The sequence below is a fragment of the Equus asinus genome, chromosome 1, assembly GCF_041296235.1.
Source record: "Equus asinus isolate D_3611 breed Donkey chromosome 1, EquAss-T2T_v2, whole genome shotgun sequence".
In the NCBI taxonomy this organism is placed as follows: Eukaryota; Metazoa; Chordata; class Mammalia; order Perissodactyla; family Equidae; genus Equus; species Equus asinus.
The window spans coordinates 112824816-112846137 of NC_091790.1; the positions used below are offsets into that span (position 1 = coordinate 112824816).

General features: G+C 35.7%; 1 protein-coding gene across 1 annotated transcript in view; it reads left to right on the forward strand.

Annotated features, from left to right (window-relative positions):
* The window catches only part of RSBN1L (round spermatid basic protein 1 like), a 71482-nt gene that overhangs the window by 16849 nt on the left and 33311 nt on the right, over positions 1-21322 (forward strand). The window contains exons 2-3 of the mRNA XM_070505830.1: positions 13620-13736; positions 19443-20083. Of these exons, the coding sequence (XP_070361931.1) occupies positions 13620-13736; positions 19443-20083 (758 nt within the window). The remainder of the gene's footprint in view (positions 1-13619; positions 13737-19442; positions 20084-21322) is intronic.

Consider the following 21322-nt stretch of genomic DNA (forward strand, 5'->3'; position numbering starts at 1 on the left):
CACAACTCTCCCTCAATTCAGCAGGTCACAAGTCCTTAATGGATCAGTACAAGTCTTTCAAGTCTCAGGGTTCTTAACATGTATCAGTTTTTACAGTTATGTCCATAAGGACCATTCACCCTTTTAGCATTTTCCCTGATATGTATGGGCAAACAGCTGTAGAGGAGGAGGAGTCAGGTGTTTTAAATACCATCTGCTCATCCTGTCAGCTATCAGCCGTCCCTTGATTAGGAAGGAACGGTTTCTTCTTTTCCTTCCAAGTTTCTGGAACCCATTTCTACATTATCCCTTCCCTTGTTATGTCACTGTATCTGCTGGGGACGACTTGGAGCAGAAGAGCTACAAGTATGGCTTGTGTGTGCAGGTTATAATTTAGAAACTGTCTGTTATTAACTAAATACCATAAAACGTTTGTGATCCAAATAATTCTCATTCTATTTGTTGATTTTTTTTCCCCTAAAGCATGTATAAGAGCTTTTAACTAGAAACTAGGAAACCTGGTTAGGAGTTGCCATAGTTCTGCCACTTGCTCAGTCTCTGTCCCTGGGGAAATCTTTTAAATGCTCTGGGCCCCAAGTTTTTCCTCTGTAAAATGAGGAGAGTAGAGAGATCTCTGTTAGTCCTATGAGAAACTAATGCTGTGGAAACTTTTCTGGCAACTGCCCCACTAAACACATTCTTGTCTGTTCTTTTCTTCCCATACCTCCATTATATCCTGTTTATTTCTAGAGTCTTATAAAAGCATTTACTTTTTTATATTACATCACGATTTCTCTAATTTGTCCTCTGCTTCTTTCTTATGTGGATTCAGCAAACATTTATTTACTGCCTGCTGTGTGTTTGGCGCTGTGGGAGGAATGCAAGAGGAAAGCTATCTATGTTTCTTGCCTTTAGAGAATTTATAATTTAATTGGAGAGACAGTTACCTGCAATGTAAGAGACACTCTGTATTGTTACTCATCCTCTCTTATTTTTTCCTGTATATTGCTTTTTTTTTGTCTTCTGTGACTGCTGACCCTTCAGATGCTTATCACTAGTAATTTGTTTCTATTTACTCTAACCCTTTTCTTCTTCTTACCCCTGGAAACTTCATTCATATTGAGCATCAATTATATGCAAAACACTATTCTAGATTCTATAGAATATAACAAAGATGAGGAAGATACGATAACTGCAAAAGAGTTTATAATCCCGTCGTGCAAATAGAGCAGCTACACAAAGAATCAGATTTCAAATTATAAGAGAGAGAGGAGGAGACAGTGATCATTTTCAGTTGCAGGGCTCAAAGCGTGCTTGATGAAAAAAGCTGAATTTCAGCTAGATCTTGCAGGTTGTATAGGATTTGGGTTGGCAGAGTTGGGATGGACGAGAGCATTCTAGCTAAGTGGTATTAGCAAAAATATTGGAGTAAGACATTTGAGTAATTAATCAAAGAACCTGGAATCTTGTGTATATACACATGTGGTTGAGTAGTAGAAAAAATGATTTAAAAGGCAAGGTGAGTCTTGACTATGAAGAGTCTCAAATGGCATACTGTGGGAATTTTCTTTTTTTAGATAGGGTTTGTTTATTCATTGTTTAAAGCAGAAGAAAATGACATGATAAACTGTGCTTTCAAGGAATATTTTTTGGTCACTCTGTGCTTAGTAGATTGGTGGAAAGGAAAGAAACTATGGGAAGACCACTTTGAAAAGGTAATGAATCGTTCATAACAGTGGCTACGGAAAGGGAAAGGGAGACAGATGGACCTATTTCAATGGAGAAATAGACTGAACTGAGCAAGTGATTTAATGTCAGGGGGAAACTGAAGAAGGAAGTATTATAAAGGTTACTGAGAATTTTTTGAGTTTGGCTGTTGGAGGATGTTGTGCCATTCACATAAATAAGGAATTGGAAGGAGAGCTCGAATCTTACTTATATACGAGAAGGATGATAATTTTGGTGGAAGTGAGGATGTGGAGCTTGGCAGAGAGGTTGGGTTGGGAGATTAGTTTGGGGGTTCATTTGCCTAACGGTTGTAGTTTAAATCATAGGAGTGTGTTTTTAGAGCAAGTAGAGAGAAAGGAGAGAGGCATGCCTGGGGTAGATCCTGGGGGAGTGCGGGTCTGGGTGATACGATCCTGAGCTGTGCTCCTGAGCTGTGCGGTAGTCGGCTAGGATGGTGCAGTTTCACTGAAACTCAGGGAGGAGCATGAGGTGGAGGGCACTAGCGTCTGTTGCAGTGAGGATGAGAAGGCCCTGGAGTAGCTGCTTTGGGGAGGGCTGGGAGTCTCTTCTGTCCCTAGTCACTATATGTGCAGTCCTTTATCTTCTTTTTACTGGATCCTTCATCTTTTTCTTTCTGTTTATGTTCTGACCATTTTTGTAATGTTACTTTTTCTTCTGCCTCCCTACTTAAATTCTGTATTGTTTCTTTTTCTCCTGCTTCCTGCTTGTTCTCAGATCTATTTCCAGCCACACTTATTCCTGGCTGGGGGAGGAGATCAGTGTCGTTGCTCAGCTAACCAGTTTCATGGAGTGCACTGTCACCGTAAAACTTACAGCACGAATCTGAAGCAGGCGACTGATAGCATCAAGCCTGTTTGAGGTTTGTGCTACAAGAATGTGTTGTGGCTGAAAGCTTGAGCATTAAATTCTACCAACATATCTTAAGAACCGCCAGATTTTTATGATACTTCTATTTAAAAAAATAATCCGATGAACCTATGTGAAGATCCTTCTTTATACCAAAATCTGTGGTTTAATGAGTCATAATGTAGCATGGGATTTCTATCTTTTTCTTAAAAGCTATTAAATCTAACAAATTATGTATACATATTCAGAATACATAAATAATTGTATAATATTTTCTCCTTTTGTTCTTTTGAGGTAGAAATACATTTGAACAGTCTTAATGAAGGAAGGACTTTGAAAAAAGTACGATTATTTTGTGTGTGTGTATTAGCTTATATCTTAATTCAGTGTTTTATTTTGAAGTGTTTTTTTCTCTTTCTCCCCGCATTAGGCACTATACCTCATTGCCTACCAATATCTTAAGTGATTCTAAATCTTTTTTTTAAAAAAAAATATTTGAACATAATTATCAATTCTGTCAGGAAGGAGATTTAGGCTAACAACTTAATTACACAAGTAATACATAAATGTGAATCCCTTTCTGTTGTATAAATTTCAGATAATTTAGAAGTACGTGAAATAAAAACCAAGAGTTCTCTTTGTTCTTTCCCTGGAGTAAATTCTGTTAGGTGTTTGTGTTCGTCCTTCTGGACCACTTTCTGTGCATTCCTATGTATACGTATGTATACACACACTCACAGAAAAGAATATGTAGCTTGTTTTACAAAACCTGAGTATACTAAATGCGTTTTTCTATAACCTGTTCTTTTTACTTTACAGTGTGTCTTGGAGCTCTGACCATTACGTAGTGTTAAATTTGTACACACACATATACAACCCGTGTATGTGTGTTTTTTTCTAAGTTTTGCCTTTATAAATTTGCATATAAATTTTAGTAAGCCTTTATTAATTTTAGAGTAGTTTTAGATTTACAGGAAAGTTACAGAGATAGTACAGAATTCCCATATACTCTATACTCACTTTCTCATATAATTAAAATCTTATATTTGTATAGTATGTTTATTACAATTAATGAACCAGTATTGCTACATTATCGTTAAGTAAAGTCCATACTTTATTCATGTTTCCTTGGTTTTTACCTGTTGTCCTTTCTTAATTCAAGGATCCCATCTAGGATACCACATTACATTTAATGATTGTCTACGGAGACTTCATGGCTGTGGTGCTTTCTCATACTTTTCTTGCTTTTGATGACCTCAGCAGTTTGAGGCGTACTAGTCAGGTATTTTGTAACACGTCAGATGTCCCTCAACTGGAATTTGTCTGATGTTTTTCTCGTGATTAGACTGAGGTTACGGGTTTTTGGGAGGAAGAGCATGACTTTGCGAATTTTAAAAATAAAATTTAATTTAAAAAATCAAGCAATACTGAAAGATTTATTATGAGAAATGGCCCTGACTCTCTCCATTCCCTACCCACCCCCAGCTGTAACTCTTTCTGTTCTCATCTTCTTTTTATTCCAAAGTTCTGAGGGAAATGATCATACTACCTTCTATTTTTTTTTTTTTTTTAGATTATAGTAGGTCTACTTGATACATATACATATTGTTTTTTTTTTTTAAGATTATGATAGATTACAACCTTGTGAGATTTCAGTTGTACATTATTGTTAGTAATGTTGTGGGCACACCATTTCACCCTTTGTGCCCTCCCCACACCCCCCCCCACCTTCTATTTTTTGATTGATCAGTTTTAAACATATGTTGCATTCTTGTTAAGAGTTTAGCACTTTTATAAGTGAGCTTCTTTCCTCTCTAATATTTCATAAACCTTAGTTAAAGCAATAATCACTGCTTACTATGACTGCAAATACTGTTCAATGCAAGTCAGAGATCCTTTTCTGTATGGCTTTCTTGGTGTTCACATAGTTAAAAATTTCCCTTCTTTTTCATTTACGTATATGCCAATTGCTTCATTTTTAGCCCTGTGCTCTGTGTTTTGTAATGAGAAATAATCTGGCAATTCTCTTTTATTCCCGGAGGTCTTGTTTCTGCAGTTCTGCATTCTGGTACTTCGACCTGAACTGGTTGCCCTTTGAGCCAGGTGCACAGCTTTCATGCTGATAAGTTCTTGTGTGCTCTCCTGTGCTGGGTCCCCTGTTTCCTGGATCACATCTCTTCTTCCTTCTTTGTTTAGCTCCTTAATTTACTTGGGCACACTCTCACATAACTTCCTAAGAAGGAATGTGTGTGCAGTAGAAATGTTTGAACTTTTGCTTGTCTGAAGATGTCTTCTTTCTTCATACTTGATAGTTTGGCAGATTCTAGAATTCTAGGTTAAAAATTCTTTTTTTTTTTTTTGCTGAGGAATATTTGCCCTAAGCTAACACCTGTTGCCAGTCTTTCTCTATTTTGTATGTGGGTCATTGCCACAGCATGGCTCCAGAGTGGTGTAGGTCCATGCCCAGCAACCGAACCCGTGAACCTGTTGGCCTAAAGTGGAGCGTGCTGAGCTTAACCACTAGGCCACGGGGCCAGCCCCTAAAAATTGTTTTCATTCAGAAGTTTAAAGGCACTGCTACGTTGCTTCTAGCATCTGGTGGTGTGTTGAAGAGTCCAGTTCCACACTGTTAACTGATCTTTTCTATGCCATGTGGTTTTTCTCCTCTGGAGGCTTTTAGGATCTTTATACCTGGTGTACTGAAATTTCACGATGGTGAGCCGTGTGTGTGGGAAGGGGCTGCAGTAGTGAATTCTGTTCTGTGTACTCATCCCTTGATGGAATCTCATTTTGGAGACTGATCTTTTCTGGGAAAATTTCTTCCACTGTGGGTTTTTTTTTTTTGATATTTTTCTTCCCTTTAAAATTGTTTTTCTTTTTTGAAATTTCAGTTAATTTGCTGTTGATCTCCTGAACAGATCCTTGCGTCACTTTTTTTTTCTGTTTCCACTTCTTTGTCTTGTTGCTCTGATTTTGGCAGGTTATCTCAACTTTATCCTCCAGACTTTTAATTAATATAGATCTCTATATAGACACAGATGTGTGCACGTAAATATGTGTGTTTATATGTCTGTACGTTTGCATGTATACACCTAGGTTTAAATACACACACATAGATATGACAGACTTGGGATCCTTTTATAGATTGAAATTTATATATATCAACTTGCTGTTTTCTTCTAATACATTGTGAACATTTTCCCCATGATGTTAACTATTACCCAGACATGGTTTTTAGTGGCTTCATAATTTTCCATTTATGAATATACCCAAATTTATTTACCCAATCTCCATTATTAAGCATTTAAGTTACTTACAGTTTTTCACTATCATAGATAATATGGAATGAGGACCCCTGTACATGTGTGTTTGTGCAGGCTTGGTTATTTCCTTTTTATTAATCCCAGCAGTGGGTTTGTGGGATCAAAGGAATGATCAGGTTTAATGCCTTTTCAACACATTGTTAAATTGCCCTCTAGTAAGACTCTCAGTTCATACTCATTATCATTGTAAAGAAGTGCCTATTTCACTTACCTTCATCAGCACCGGTTATTCTTCTTTTAATGTGAATAATAGAGTAATAGAATTAATAAACTAATAGAAAAGAGCAGTAAATTTGAGGAACTACTGGAGGCTTTAAGGACTAAAAATTCCTTTCCTTGCTGTGGCGTGGCAGAGGAAAAGGAAGGAAGGATGAATAAAGATCAACCTAGAGCACCTTATAGGAGAGAAAGTCATGAAGTACTGTGGAAAATAACACAATAATTTCTCACTTTATCCCAGGACCTGTTGATGCATTGAACAAGCGCTTATTGAGGGAGAGCTTTTTCTTCCCTCAAGGAGTGTACAGTGATGGGGGCAGGAATGTTGATAAGACAAAGATATGTTTGTAACTAACTAGAATGCACTGTGGAAATTGCTGTAATAGAGCTGGAGATAGGGAACCTGCTTCTTGTTTTGGACAGTGTAGTACAAATGGACTGGTCTAGTTTCTTAGTCCAGGACAGATGAGAGCCTTTTGGTGGCTGCCGGAAGTTAGAGCTGTCACCTCTCTTACCTGGAGTGACAAATGACAGCTGAGACAGTAAAAATAAAATGATACTCAACTGCTGCTTTTTAGTTTTGAGCAGTTAATTTTCTTTTTCTGTTTTTGAGGTCATCAATATGAGTATAGTAATGAGAGTTAAAATTTTTGTCATAATGAAAAGACTAAATTATATTTCTTGTATTTGTGAAAGCAGAGAAGTATGTAGTACACTTTTGAAAATTATTAGAATGATTAAAAAATAAATGGCAACCTTCTGTTGTCTGGAAATCTATGAATTAATTCTGAAGATCCAAATAAATGGATTGTTGATATATTATTTAATAAATCTCTTAAAAGTATTCTCTAACAAAGTTTTTCTTAAGTTTTATTTTCTTCTTATTGGAGTGATTAATACGTGTGTGTGTGTGTGTGTGTGTGTGTGTGTATGTGTGTATTTTTATCCATACATTATTATAATGACTTTAATGCTGATGGAGACTAGTGAATTTTATTATAACCAAATAAAAAAAAAATGATTTTGTTATTTAGGAACTGGTTTTCCAAAGTGGTACTTACAGGAAGAATCAACTGATATCTTGTCGATTGTAAGATTCTTTAGTGCAACACTATTATTAATTTGCTCAATAGAAATATATCAGGTAAATGAAATATATGTTACCCTGAGGTGTATGTGGCGTATACTGCTGAATCGTAAGTTGACTGCATGTTTGAAAATCCCGTTTGTATTTTATTTGAAATTATTTTAATCAGCTTTCTATATTATATCTTAACTTTTATTTATAAAGTATGTCTTTAGCCCCTGTGTATTTTTTCACATATGTAATTTGTAGTATGTTCTGGGTTGATAATGACTTAGTCCTTTATTCCTTCTCCTTTCCTCCGTTCTTATATTCCTTTTGCCTCTTTAGGTTTAAACTATATCATGGGTCTCTTTGCATCTGTTTCCTTCTATCTGCTACTCCCCTTTTCCTCCTTTTTGTTTTTAAATAAAACTTGTCCTTATTGTTAAGTTGGACTTTTCAAAACAGAAATTTTCTTGTTCTTATGGTGCAATGGGGGCTGGCCCCGTGGCCTAGTGGTTAAGTTTGCACGCTCTGCTGCAAGTGGCCCAGTGTTTCGTTGGTTCGAATCCTGGGCGCGGACATGGCACTGCTCATCAAACCACGCTGAGGCAGCATCCCACATGCCACAACTAGAAGGACCCACAATGAAGAATATACAACTATGTACCGGGGGGCTTTGGGGAGAAAAAGGAAAAAAATAAAATCTTATGGTGCAGTAATTCTTACTTTTATTCTAAGAATTGTGATGGGAAGGTGAGCTGGAAATTCTTTCCAAGCCTTAGATTAGACCATGAAGGATAAAACTATTTGAAGGCTTGGTCATGAAAAGAAATGAATAAAAACTAAGAATGACAATTTTTTTTATTACATTTTTTTTATTGAGTTATTGATAGGTTACAATCTTGTGAAATTTCACTTGTACATTAATGTTTGTCAGTCATGTTGTAGGTGCACCACTTCACCCTTTGTGCCCACCCCCCACCCCACCTTTCCCCTGGTATCCACTAAACTGTTCTTGGTCCATAGTTTTAAATTCCTCATATGAGTGGAGTCATACACAGATTATCTTTCTCTTGCTGGCTTATTTCACTTAACATAATTCTCTCAAGGTCCATCCATGTTATTGCAAATGGAATGATTTTGTTCTGTTTTGCAGCTGAGTAGTATTCCATTGTATATATGTACCACATCTTCTTTATCCATTCGTCTGTTGATGGGCACTTAGGTTGCTTCCACATCTTGGCGATTGTAAACAGTGCTGCAATAAACATTGGGGTGCACAGGACTTTTGGGATTGCTGACTTCAGGCTCTTTGGATAAATACCCAGTAGTGGGATGGCTGGATCGTATGGTAGTTCTATTTTTAGTTTTTTGAGGAATCTCCATACTGTTTTCCATAGTGGCTGCACCAGTTTGCATTCCCACCAACAGTGTATGAGGGTTCCTTTTTCTCCGCAACCTCTCCAACATTTGTTGCTATTAGTTTTAGATATTTTTGTCATTCTAACGGGTGTAAGGTGATATCTTAGTGTAGTTTTGATTTGCATTTCCCTGATGATCAGCGATGATGAGCATCTTTTCATGTGCCTATTGGCCATCAGTATATCTTCTTTGGAGAAATGTCTGTTCATGTCTCCAGCCCATTTTTTGATTGGGTTGTTTGATGTTTTGTTGTTGAGTTGCGAGAGTTCTTTATATATTAAGGATATTAAGCCTTTGTCAGATCTATGACTTGCAAATATTTTTTCCCAGTTAGTGGGTTGTTTTTTTGTTTCAATCCTGTTTTCATTTGCCTTGAAAAAGCTCTTTAATCTGATGAAGTCCCATTTGTTTATTCTTTCTATTGTTTCCCTTCTCTGAGAAGGCATGGTGTCCGAAAAGATCCTTTTAATACTGATGTCAAAGAGTGTACTGCCTACGTTTTCTTCCAGAAGCCTTCTGGTTTCAGGTCTCACCTTTAGGTCTTTAATCCATTTTGAGTTTATTTTGGTGAATGGTGGAAAAGAATGGTCAATTTTCATTCTTTTACATGTGGCTTTCCAGTTTTCCCAGCACCATTTGTTGAAAAGACTTTCTTTTCTCCATTGTATGCCCTCAGCTCCTTTGTCAAAGATAAGCTGTCCACAGATGTGTGGTTTTATTTCTGGGCTTTCAATTTTGTTCCATTGATGTGTGCACCTGTTTTTGTACCAGTACCATGCTGTTTTGATTACTGTAGCTTTGTAGTATGTTTTGAAGTCAGGGATTGTGATGCCTCCCGTTTTGTTCTTTTTTCTCAGGATTGCTTTAGCAATTTGGGGTCTTTTGTTGCCCCATATGAATTTTAGGATTCTTTGTTCTAATTCTGTAAAGAATGAAGAATGACAATTTTTTAAAGAACAATGTATTACAGTAAATACGCTGCCAGGGAGCCGTTTCCCTTGTGAAAAGATTTAGAAGTGTCTTTTATAAATATGAAAACATTACAGTGTGGTAGCAGATTTTATAGACAGTGGCGTTCTGAATTGTTACAGCCAAAAATGTTTATCATGGCCCAGTATTATGGACAGATAGATAGACAGATGATAATATTCTACATTCATAAGCCTTATATCTTTATAAAATACTTTTGTATGTATTTCCTATTAAATTTTTACATAAACTCCATTTTACAGCTGAAACTGAAGATCTGGCAGTTTGTTAGATCAAGGTTGTGGAGCTTAAAATGTAATTAAAAAAAATTTTTCTTTAAAGATTTTATTTTTCCTTTTTCTCCCCAAAGCCACCTGGTACATAGTTGTGTATTTTAGTTGTAGGTGCTTCTAGTTGTGGCGGTGCGACACCACCTCAGCGTGGCCTGATGAGCGGTGTCATGTCTGCGCCCAGGATTTGAACCAGCGAAACCCTGGGCCGCCAAAGCGGAGCGTGCGAACGTAACCACTCGGCCACGAGGCTGGCCCCAAGATCAAGGTTGCAGAGCTTAAACTTGAACCTCGGTCTTCTGAGCTTGTAGGCTTCCCACTTTCTCTTAGCGGTAACCTGTTTACCTGTGACATGTAAATAACATCTTTATGTTATCTGTAATATGATTACAGAAAATTTAATGAAGGCATTTAACGTTGGATTTTGAAAAAGAATGTGCTCTGACAAGACGCAAAAAATTCTAGGAAGGATGAAAGGAAAGTTGAAAGGCTGAGACAGGTGTGTAGGTTGGGACAGCAGTTGTGCCACAGAAACGCTTTTCTCCTAGGTGTGTCTAGACTGATTTGTGTTTGCTGGTTCGCATAGAAGGTTTCGGGTGTGGGAGGAGGTAACTGAAGTTATGTTGTCAGTCACTCTTCCTGTCTTGGCTTTGTTTCTATAGATATTTTTCCTATAGTGACTTCACACTTTCAACTAATCTTCACCTGAACCGTTTAATATCATACTTGAAGGCATGTTCCAAGACCGTTTTTTGCACTGTTGTCTTTGTCTGTTTTCTGAATGTGTGTATGTATATATTTTTTTGTCTGATTAATTTTTTTATTGAGATAACATTGGTTTATAACATTATGTAAATTTCAGGTGTACATCATTATATTTTGACTTCTGTGTAGACTACATTGTGTTCACCACCAAAGTCTAATTGCCATTTGTCAGCATACAAATGTACTCTTTTACTGTTTTGGGGGTAATGTGTGTGTATATTACTTATAGTTTTTTTTAAGATGGGGATGTGTAGGGGCAGGAGGTGTAGATGGGAAATCTCTCTGCCTTCTGTTCAATTTTGCTGTCAACCTAAAACTGCTCTAAAAAGTAAAGTCAATAAATAAATATGTTTATAAATGAAATCTATAAAAAATTGGGTCATACTCTATTATAGTTTTATTTCCTGAGAAGCTGGTTTAATTTTATTCTGAAAAAGTTATATTTGTGACTGTGGTAGGTTTATAGTATATCATATTCTTTATATGCCATTAAAATTCTATAGTTATTTTTTTCCTCCTCCTTCTCCTCCTCCTCCTCAAAGTCCCCCAGTACGTAGTTGTATATTCTGGTTGTAGGTCTTTCTGGTTGTGCTATGTGGGACGCCGCCTCAGCATGGCTTGATGAGCGGTGCTAGGTCTGCGCCCAGGATCCAGATCAGCAAAACCGTGGGCCGCTGAAGCAGAGCGTGTGAACTTAACCACTTGGCCATGGGGCTGACCTCAAAATTGTATAGATATTTTAATCTCTGTGGTTAGAAGTTAGGATTGTGGTTATCCTTTGGGGTGCTGCATAAAGACTGGAAGGGAACGCAGGAGGGGTTGTGAGGTGCTGTTTATTTTTGTGAAAATTTAGTTGTATATGTACATGCTTTTTCCCATATGTATATTATACTTTAATAAACTTTAAAATGTTTAGTAGTTATTGTGGGGCTGGCCCTGTGGCCAAGTGGTTAAGTTGGTGCGCTCTGCCTCCGCGGCCCAGGGTTTCGCCAGGTTGGATCCTGGGTGCGGACATGGCACTGCTCATGAGGCCACGCTGAGGCGGCATCCCACATGCCACAACTAGAAGGACCCATAACTAAGAATATACAACTATGTACTAGGGGGCTTTGGGGAGAAAAAGGAAATAAAAATCTTTTGAAAAAATAGTTACTGAAATAGCACTTTGAGGTTAGTAAGATAAATAGGATAATTAGAAAAAAGAAATGTGGAGACATTTCAGATGACTGTTCTTCGGTTGTTATTTTAAATGATATGTAAATAGTTCATTTTATAAAATGTGTGGTTATTAGGAAATATTAACTTACATATATGTTAAGCTCCAGCTATTTGGAGTAACATTTTATGCCTCAGTGACAGTCTATGACAGGATTCAAGGACTTTAAACCTCAAAAAGTAAGAGTACCAAACTAATGTGAAGAGTGAGAGCAGCTTTCTCTAGTCTAGAATTTCAGCCATATGTGAGCAGATGAGGACCGTATCCAGCTTCTTCGCCTCTGTGTCCCTAACCTTTTGCTTGTACTCAGCGGTGCGTATGTGTCAAGTCAGTGAACCCCTGTTTTGCTTTGCTCTACCATCAACTGTTCTCTCATTCGCTTTGGGTATTAGCACTTTTAAGAAAAGCACTTTTGTCAGCTTGATAGGTGAAAATATCTTGTTTGAATTTGTATTTATTAGTGAGTGTAAGTTTTTAGATGTTTAATAAGTACATGGATTTAATTCTTTGAGAATTGGCTATTGAAGTAGTCTAGACCTGAGTTCAGTATGGTGGCCAGTAGTCTCATCTGGCTGTCAACAGTTAAAATGGAGCTACTTTGAGTTAAGATATGCTGTAAGTGTAAAATATACACTGGATTTTGAAATCTTATTATGAAAAAAATATAAAATATCTCTAATAATTGTTTAGTATTGGTTTCATTTTGAAATGATGTTTTAGATATATTGGTTAGATAAAATATATTATAAAATTAATTTCACTCTTTCCTTTTGTTTCTAATGTGACTACTAGAAAATTTAAATTTACATATATGGTAAGCACTATGTTTTTATGGGACAGTGCTCATTGAGACAGTAATCTAATCATTAAGAGATTAGGACCTGAATTAGGGTAGTATTTATAGAAAGGAAAATAAGGGATTTTAAGAAAGTATGCAGTATGCATATACACTTTATAATCTCTGTTACATTATGGGGTATTTTACAGTTTTGTGTGCTTGCCTCATGGCTTTGTAATCAGCAGTAAGCTTTTTGAGGGCAAGGACTGTGTCACTACTTTTAAATTCTCCTCTACATTTTGTCTTTTGCTGGGTGCATAGAAGCTTGATTGAACAAATAAGAACATGACATCACATAATTTTATAAATTCAATTTTTAGAATGCAGATCAATGATTCCTAGAGTTCTTATACCATTTATTTTAATATAATATCACTAGCTAGATCCTTTCTAAAAGGTACAAGGGTAAGGGAACTAACATCTAGTCTTATATGTACAGGCTCTGGGTAGTCATTTTATGTTTCTTCATTTAGTCTTTATAGTAACCTATGAGAGAGATATCAACCACCACTTTACAGATTAGGAAACTGAGATGAGTAATTTTTCTAATATTATTTTACTAATTCAGATATACCCAACTTCAAACTTAGCACTTTTTCCGCTGTATTTTACCGTCTCAATTAAAGTTAGCCAATTAAGTTATTTGAAGTTAGTCTACTGTTGTGGTTGACATGAAATAAGTGAAGAATAATCTTTAGAGTGAAATGTATGATGATAAATTTTGAGTTTATGATGTGTGTATTATGTATTCCACGTTCAATATATGAAAGGAAATTTAGAAATATTTTCCAGAACCTGAGTGGAAGAAAAAACTGCATGTTTGTTTTTCATTTTGATTTCTTGGTGTATTGTAATGCTAGAAATTGCACTGTAGTTCATGGAAAAAAATAAAATGGTAAGTAGTTTTAAATATTTCCTTTACTTTGTCTTTCAGATAAAATCAAAGACAAAATTAGAGAGAGAGATAAAGAAAAAGAGAGAGAAAAAAAGAAGCATAAAGTAATGAATGAGATCAAGAAAGAAAATGGAGAAGTAAAGATTTTGCTGAAAAGTAAGTTTATATTCAGTGATTTTAATTGTATTATATTGCTTAGTATACTTACTGGCTTAGTGACGAAAATAAGAAATGTTATTTGGTGCTGAATTTTGCTGAGAATAAACATTAAATGGTCAGAATACAAAAAGAAAATGTCATGTCTTTAGTATATTTATTTAATGAGTCATGAAAAAGTAGTAAAAGTTAAGTTTCATTAAACTATTAAGCTCCTTAAGTTATTTTAAAATATGTTATCTAATTCTATCTTTGCATTATTAGTCTTTATCCATATTTAGATAATCTAAAATAAAAAGCTAGAGCAATTTTTAGCATGATAGGAATGGTGGAGGAAGTGATCTTTTAAATATTTGACAGTAATTACCATATCATATTCTGGATTTAGAGGGAACATTTTACTGTGAGCTTAAATTAGAACATGTACTATTTTACTCTGTGTTTCTTGCATGCTTAAGAATATCCTCTTTTTATATCCTTTTTCTCTATTGTTACAATTGTTTTCAGTTGCTGTTTATGCATGGGGCTGGGTAGTTGGGTAATAAGACAAATCCTATCAGTAAACCTGAACTTTGTCAGAGAAAATTTGTGGTAGAATAGAAATATGGACAGTCTTAAATTCAGTCAGATAGCAAGATAGGAAGAATCAGTGGCATTTGTTTGTTAGACGGATAGCGAATCATTAGCTGCCCTGTCAAGTTGACAATTTACAGATGAGAGTGCGTTGACTTCGGTTAATTTCATGTTGCATTTATGTGATGGTAAGCCTTTATGTGTGCATAAGGGAGAAGAGGCCATAGCACTGCGTGTGCAACGAACTAAGAGGTTAATTTATATTATTTAAGATAAACAGCACTAGATTGTGTATTTTCATTTCATTCATTGTCATGTTTCCAGATGTTCTTTGGGAGTACTTTATGTAAGCTGTATTTTCTACTTGTCAGAAGTTTATTTTCCATAAAATTCTTTTGACCTTGAAGAAACATGTCAGAGCTTAAGTTGATGCTTACTTAGTTAATGCTCGTGGTCCTTTGGTTCTGTTTCTTTTGCTAGTGTGTTTTATCTGTGTTGTCTAATTAGATTGTAAGCCTTTTGAGGCAGGAATCAAATCTAACACACTAGTGCTGTACAGCAGCTAGTGATTAATGTTTGAAATGTTTACTTAGCTTAACCCAATTGGTTTAGTCAAATAGTTATTTTTTAATGGTTTCGTTAGATAGTCATTTTCTTATCCATTTGATTGAACAATAATGTAAATTCCTGTCACTTGGTTGAATGTTGCATTTCTAACATGCCCTTAATGTGAAATATGTGAATCTAGAGATTATGCAAACAAAATTTAAAATAGCCTAATAAATAAATATTTTCTAGTAATATGCAGTAGTAACCTTGACTTTGAAGTAAATGAAAAATTTCAACTGAGCTAAACTGAAATCTAGTAATGATAAAGGGAAAAAAATGAGATAGATTTGGAAATGAATTGGTGACCTCTGGGATGACCATGGAAAATGTATTTACTGCCTAATAGAGGTAAATAATAATTTAATTACTGCCTGACAAGGTTGTGAAAATTAAAGGAGGTAAATTATGGGTGAAGTGCCACGTACAGTGACTGGTCCACAGGTATTCAGTAAGCGGATATGAATCTTTCCTGTAAACATGTAGGAAAGGTTAATTCTTGTGATTAAAAAACAACAAATCTATCTCCTTTCCTCAATGGGTAGTATATAGATAATTAAATGAATAAAAACATGAGAGTCATTTGGGAAACAGTGCCTGTCCCTTTGTAGTACTAAGTGTTAACTATTGGTATTATCCAGCAAAAACAATTTGCTGTGCTTGTGTGGCCATTTCCCAGGTGAGCCTGTGATCAGGGAAGGGCATCCATTGTTATTGGTGTCTTGGAGCAACAACAGAATCAATTTGTTGGGGAGAGTATACTATTAATTACTGCTGTGTGCCCGTTTTTTCTTTATGGCCTTCACCTTCTATTCTCTCCTTGCAGTTTTCTCCTGATAATGCTAATGTTGCGAGCTTTGGCACTCACGGGCCTTGATTGTTTGATGATAGATGCTAACTCTTACTTCACACCAGTCTCATTGCCTCCAGGTTTTCATTAAGCACTGTGTCAAGTTGAATATAATAGAGATATATCCACAATTATATACATGCTAAAAAGTTTTTATTAATGCAGAAATCTTGTAAATGTTTTTCACTGATAAAATAGGATTGTTTGCTTTATTATAAATACATTAAGGGAACAAATAAATTTGAAACATAAGCTTATTTACCTCATCCTTTTATAGCTAATGTCTACCAAGTTTTTCTGAACACACTTAAATGTTCCGGCCATTTTTGTGTGTTTATTGATAAGTTGTAAGAACATAGATGTTATGATTATACTATTTTTGAAACTAAATTTTATCATAGCATGTCAAAGAAGCTTACTGATAAGTAGGTGGAATGGGGGTTAAAGGAAGCCAGTGTCCAAGATTATTGGTAGTATTGGTAGTCCACTAAACGTCAAAGACAGGTAATGCATGGCAGGAAGAGTGAAAATATTGCCGTGTGACAAAAGCAGCGTCACTCCTCAAAGACCAAAGGTTGAAAATAACTAAGCTAATTACTACTTTTTTCTGTGTATAATACTGGAGTTATATATATTAATTTCTGTATTAGATATTAAATCAGATCCAATTTTACTGGGCAACCTTTATTTTTTCCTTTATTAATACTAAAAGTATATACATAAAGGTTAGTGGTGGAAATTAATGCCAGCAAATTTGTGATTTTTAAAGTGTTTTTTAAAATATAATTAGCCATTAACAGCATATGCTGTTTTTGTATCTGTTTTTGTGTGTGTGTTTTTCTCTCTGTGAGTGTCTGCATCTTTTTCTGTGTCTGATTCTCTCTGGCTCTGTGTGTGTGTGTGTGTGTGTGTGTGTGTGTGTGTGTCTGTGTCTGTGGATCTGTGGGGTGAGGGTTTCCCGTCAACCTTAGACACTTATACTCTTTGAGGGTCCAAATTACTTTGACAGCAATTCTATTCTTTCTGTTTTGGGTACTTATCAGGATCCTTTAAAAAAACTACAGGTCTGATTTATTGGTCTCTGAAGAATCATAGATTTAGAGTAATGTGCACTTGAAATACTTTTTAGTATAAGAAAGAGCATTAATATTCAAAATGGTCTTATTTCCTTAAGGCATTTTAAAATTTCTTATGTATACATCCACTGCATTTCATATGTCATTCCAAGACAGGAAATGAGGGAGAGATTATATAAAACTTTAAAAATCTATCTAGTGAATGCTAATGCTTCGGTTTGGTTTAAATGTTAGGAATACACTTTACCTGTGACTGAAAGGAAGAGAAGGGAAAAACCTATAAACTTCTGGTAGTCTGTTGGTGAGAGAAGTCTTTTCATTCATAGATTCATTAACTGTTCATCTGTAACAGTGTACTAGATTTCATGAGGGATACAATGATTGGGACACAAAAAGTATCATTTCACCTCAATGCATATAAAAGTTATTTGTTTCACTCATACAAGTGTCCTGAAGGACATATGATATATAGGGATCCATGAGTGGAAAAATAATAACTTTATATGACTATATCATATATATAATAACTTTATATGAATTTTGAGTGATTTCAGTTCCAACTAGAGAGAAGCGGGGAAGGAAAATGAAGGAAATGACCTAAGAATTATCTTTAAAGGATGGGTAAACAAGAGTTCAGTAGTAAGTACTAGGCAGGGCAAGGGTATTTTAGGGAGAGGAAATGCCTTTGCCAGTAGTAGTAAAATAAGGTAGGACTAGGTATGTTTTATAAGAAATTGTAATGGTGCAAAGTGACCAGAGCATGAAGTACTGATTCCAGACTGAGGAGTTTATATTTTATTTGGTACGCATTGAGAACCCTTGGAAGCAGTTGAGTCAAGGGGTGAATATGATCCAAACAGTATATAAACTTAGAGAAAGAGTAATATGGGTCCAGCATTCAGGATGAAAGGCAGTCATGAGGCTGTTAGACCAAAAATTAAGGCAGTAGTGTTGTGGAAGTGAAAAATAATCAAGGGTGAGCTGGATAATTCTGTCAAACCTTGGAGAAATCAGGAAAAATGATTTGAGAGAATATCATTGGATTTGATATTTGACTTTTCTGGGAAAGTAAATTTGAGTAGACTGGAAGCAGAGCCAGAATTTAAGGAATAAGAATAGTAAGGTAATACAGGGAGAGCACTGGGGGTAGATGGTTCTTCACAAGAACTTTGATTGTCGAAAGAAGAGGAGAGAGAACTTTTGAGCCAGAGTTTTTGGAGTTGGTGAGAGGGACTTATTTTTGGAAAGTAGGAGGACATCTTACTTACCGGAGACAGAAAGGAATAAAAGAGATATGTGAAAACGGAAAATTTTAGGTAAAGAAGCGGGTTGGGAAGATTTAATTCATGACAGGTTATCTGTAAATGTGAAATAACAGGTGGAAACAGTGAAGGCCTTCTTTTCTCAACTGTTAGCTTAATGGCTTTTTCGTATTATCTTAGGAGGTATAATATTTTCTTAGGATGTTTACTTTTTCCTGTTTTTCTTGTGTAGAAATAAATATACACTGATATTGTTAAGTGTTTATATGTACACTTAGATTCTATAGTGGATTAATGGTTTATTCTTTTTTTTTTCCTCCCAAAACCCCCTGGTACATAGTTGTGTATTTTTAGTTGTGGGTCCTTCTAGTTGTGGCATGTGGGATGCCGTCTCACCATGGCCTGATGAGCAGTGCCATGTCTGTGCCCAGGATTCGAACTGGCGAAACCCTGGGCCACTGAAGCAGAGTGCGTGAACTTAACCACTTGGCCATGGGGCCGGCCCCCTAATGGTTTATTCTTTGGAGTTATAAATTTCTGCCCAGAGTCTACTTGCCTTTGGTTACAGAAGCTCATTAATATATAAGCTTCCTGATGCCCCATGTCTTTTACTTATACTTTTTTATTTATCTTTTTACCAGTATAAGGGTATCATTTGTGCTTAGGATATGAGAAATGATTCTAATTGTGTCACTCCCTTATTGTACCTTATTGGATCTTTATGGGGAACTTTGTGAACTCTAGTGGACTAAAAATAGCCCATTTTAGATGCAAGAGTAGTCTGCATCTAAAGGAGGAAATATGGTAAAAAGCTAAGGAATTACTATTATATATTACTATAATCCTATTATGCTATACAAGTATTTTTCTCCCTTTGTGGTTTATAAACTTGAACACCTATTTGCAATTTTTAAGAACTTAGATAAAGTAAAACTGATGATATAAATCAGTGGGAAACACCTAGAGCACATTGTTCGTGTTCACCTTTGTTCAACTTCCCATTTTTTATGTTATAGATTTAAAGCTTGAAGATTATGCTTTCTCAGACATTCATTCCTTTTGTTGCTTTAGTAAACACTGAGCATCTGCTCCATGTCAGAATGGCGCTGTGCACTATAGATGTAACTTTGCTGTAAGCCTTCCTGTGTGCATTTTTGTGTGTGTGGAGAGAGGGAAAGAGACTGACTAAATTATGATTATCAGTACTGTGTGAAACGAGTCCCAAATAGAAACCTAATTCTGAGTATAAACTTTGCTTATTTGTTATAAGATAGTTCCTAAAGCATGATTTTTAAGTAACTAAAATATGGAGTTTCAAAAAAATAACTTTTCCCAACAGGTGGGAAGGAGAAACCAAAAACAAATGTAGAAGACTTACAAATTAAAAAGGTAAAGAAGAAAAAGAAAAAGAAACACAAAGAGAATGAAAAACGGAAGCGTCCAAAAATGTATAGCAAATCTATTCAAACCATTTGCTCAGGATTGCTCTCTGATGTTGAAGGTCAAGAAGCCAAAGGCATCCTAAGTGATAACATAAAGGATTACAGTGGAAAGAATTGGGACACCAAGAACTATGATTCCAAGATTCCAGAGAACAGTGAGTTTCCCTTTGTCTCATTAAAGGAGCCACGGGTTCAGAACAACCTGAGAAGGTTGGACACTCTGGAGTTCAAGCAGCTCATTCACATTGAGCACCAGCCCAACGGGGGCGCGTCTGTTATCCACGCCTACAGTGGCGAGCTCTCCCACCTGTCTCCTGTGGAGATGGAGAGGTTCGCGGAAGAGTTTGTGGGTCTGGTGTTCAGTGAAAATGAAAACTCTGCAGCTTTCTATGTAATGGGTATTGTTCATGGGGCAGCTACTTACTTACCTGACTTTTTAGACTACTTTTCATTTAATTTTCCCAATTCGCCAGTGAAAATGGAGATATTGGGAAAGAAGGATATAGAGACAACGACTATGTCCAATTTTCATGCTCAGGTAAGAGATTTTTTATATTTTCTAGAAAACCTTTAATTATGTTTTAGACAAGTTTCTGTGTTTTTTTCTTTTCATTTTGCTATAGGTTTGAATAAAAAGGTAAGAATATAGTTAAATCTCTCGGGAATATTAAGAATAAATTACTTTCTTTATGTGAACATCAGTTTAAATTTCAGTTTTTACTTAGCTGTTTGTTCTTAGAGATAATTAATGAAATAATTAAGATTTTGTTATCCTTTTTTGCACAGATTTATCTTGGAAATGAAACGAACGAAATGAATTTAACCATGTATTTTCCAGTCCTTACAACAGTTCTCTTACTGAAAATCACCTAAAATTGTCTTCTTGCTTTATGTGATAATGCCTTAACAGGGCTTGACTGTGATTGCATCGCATAGGAAGTGCTGAATAAGTGTTGGCTGGTAAATACATTTAAGGTTGGCAGCAGTGCCAGGCGTAGAATGAAATCTCTTTAATCCTCTTCCAGGACTCTTTTCCTTATTCTGAGTACACCTTTTTGCTGTGTATTCAACTTATAGTCTCCACCTGAAGTGATATCTGGACGTCCAGTCACAACTACACGTTCCAATCCCCTGCCCCCACAGTATGTTTGGTGTGTATTCTGTAATATAGTGTAGTCTGGAAAATAAGGTAGTATTTAAAGTTTTAATGTGTGTGGAATTATTCCCTAAAGTAACATGTTTGAGAATCGGAATTTAAATAGTTTTCAGAGCTGAAAGGGAGCTGGACAGCAATCCATTACTAGCCCTGTCATTTTATAGAATCCCAGAATGGTTGTAACTTGTCTGAGATTACACGAGTTTAGTGATAGAACCAGACTGGTATGTAGTAATAGTGTCTGCTACTTATTGAGTACCAACTGTGCCAAGAACTGCTCTAAGCTCTTTATATGTAATAACTCATTTAATCCTCATTAAAATGTATTTTAGCAACAAGGAAACATTACAGTGGAGAAGAAATTACTTACCTAAAGTCCTTCAGTACTAGATCATTTGTTTGTCGTTTATTATCTATCTACTACATGCCAGGTTTTATGCTAGGCCTCTTGACTTCCAATACCTTTTATTTCTACATATCACAAACTTTCTTACTGCCATACTATGCAAGTTTATTTCAGTAATTTTTTAAATGTCATAATACTTAACACTTGCTTTTCAAATAGCTTTTAAGGTTAGGAATTATTAATATTTTATTAAATAATAATTTTCATCTTAACTA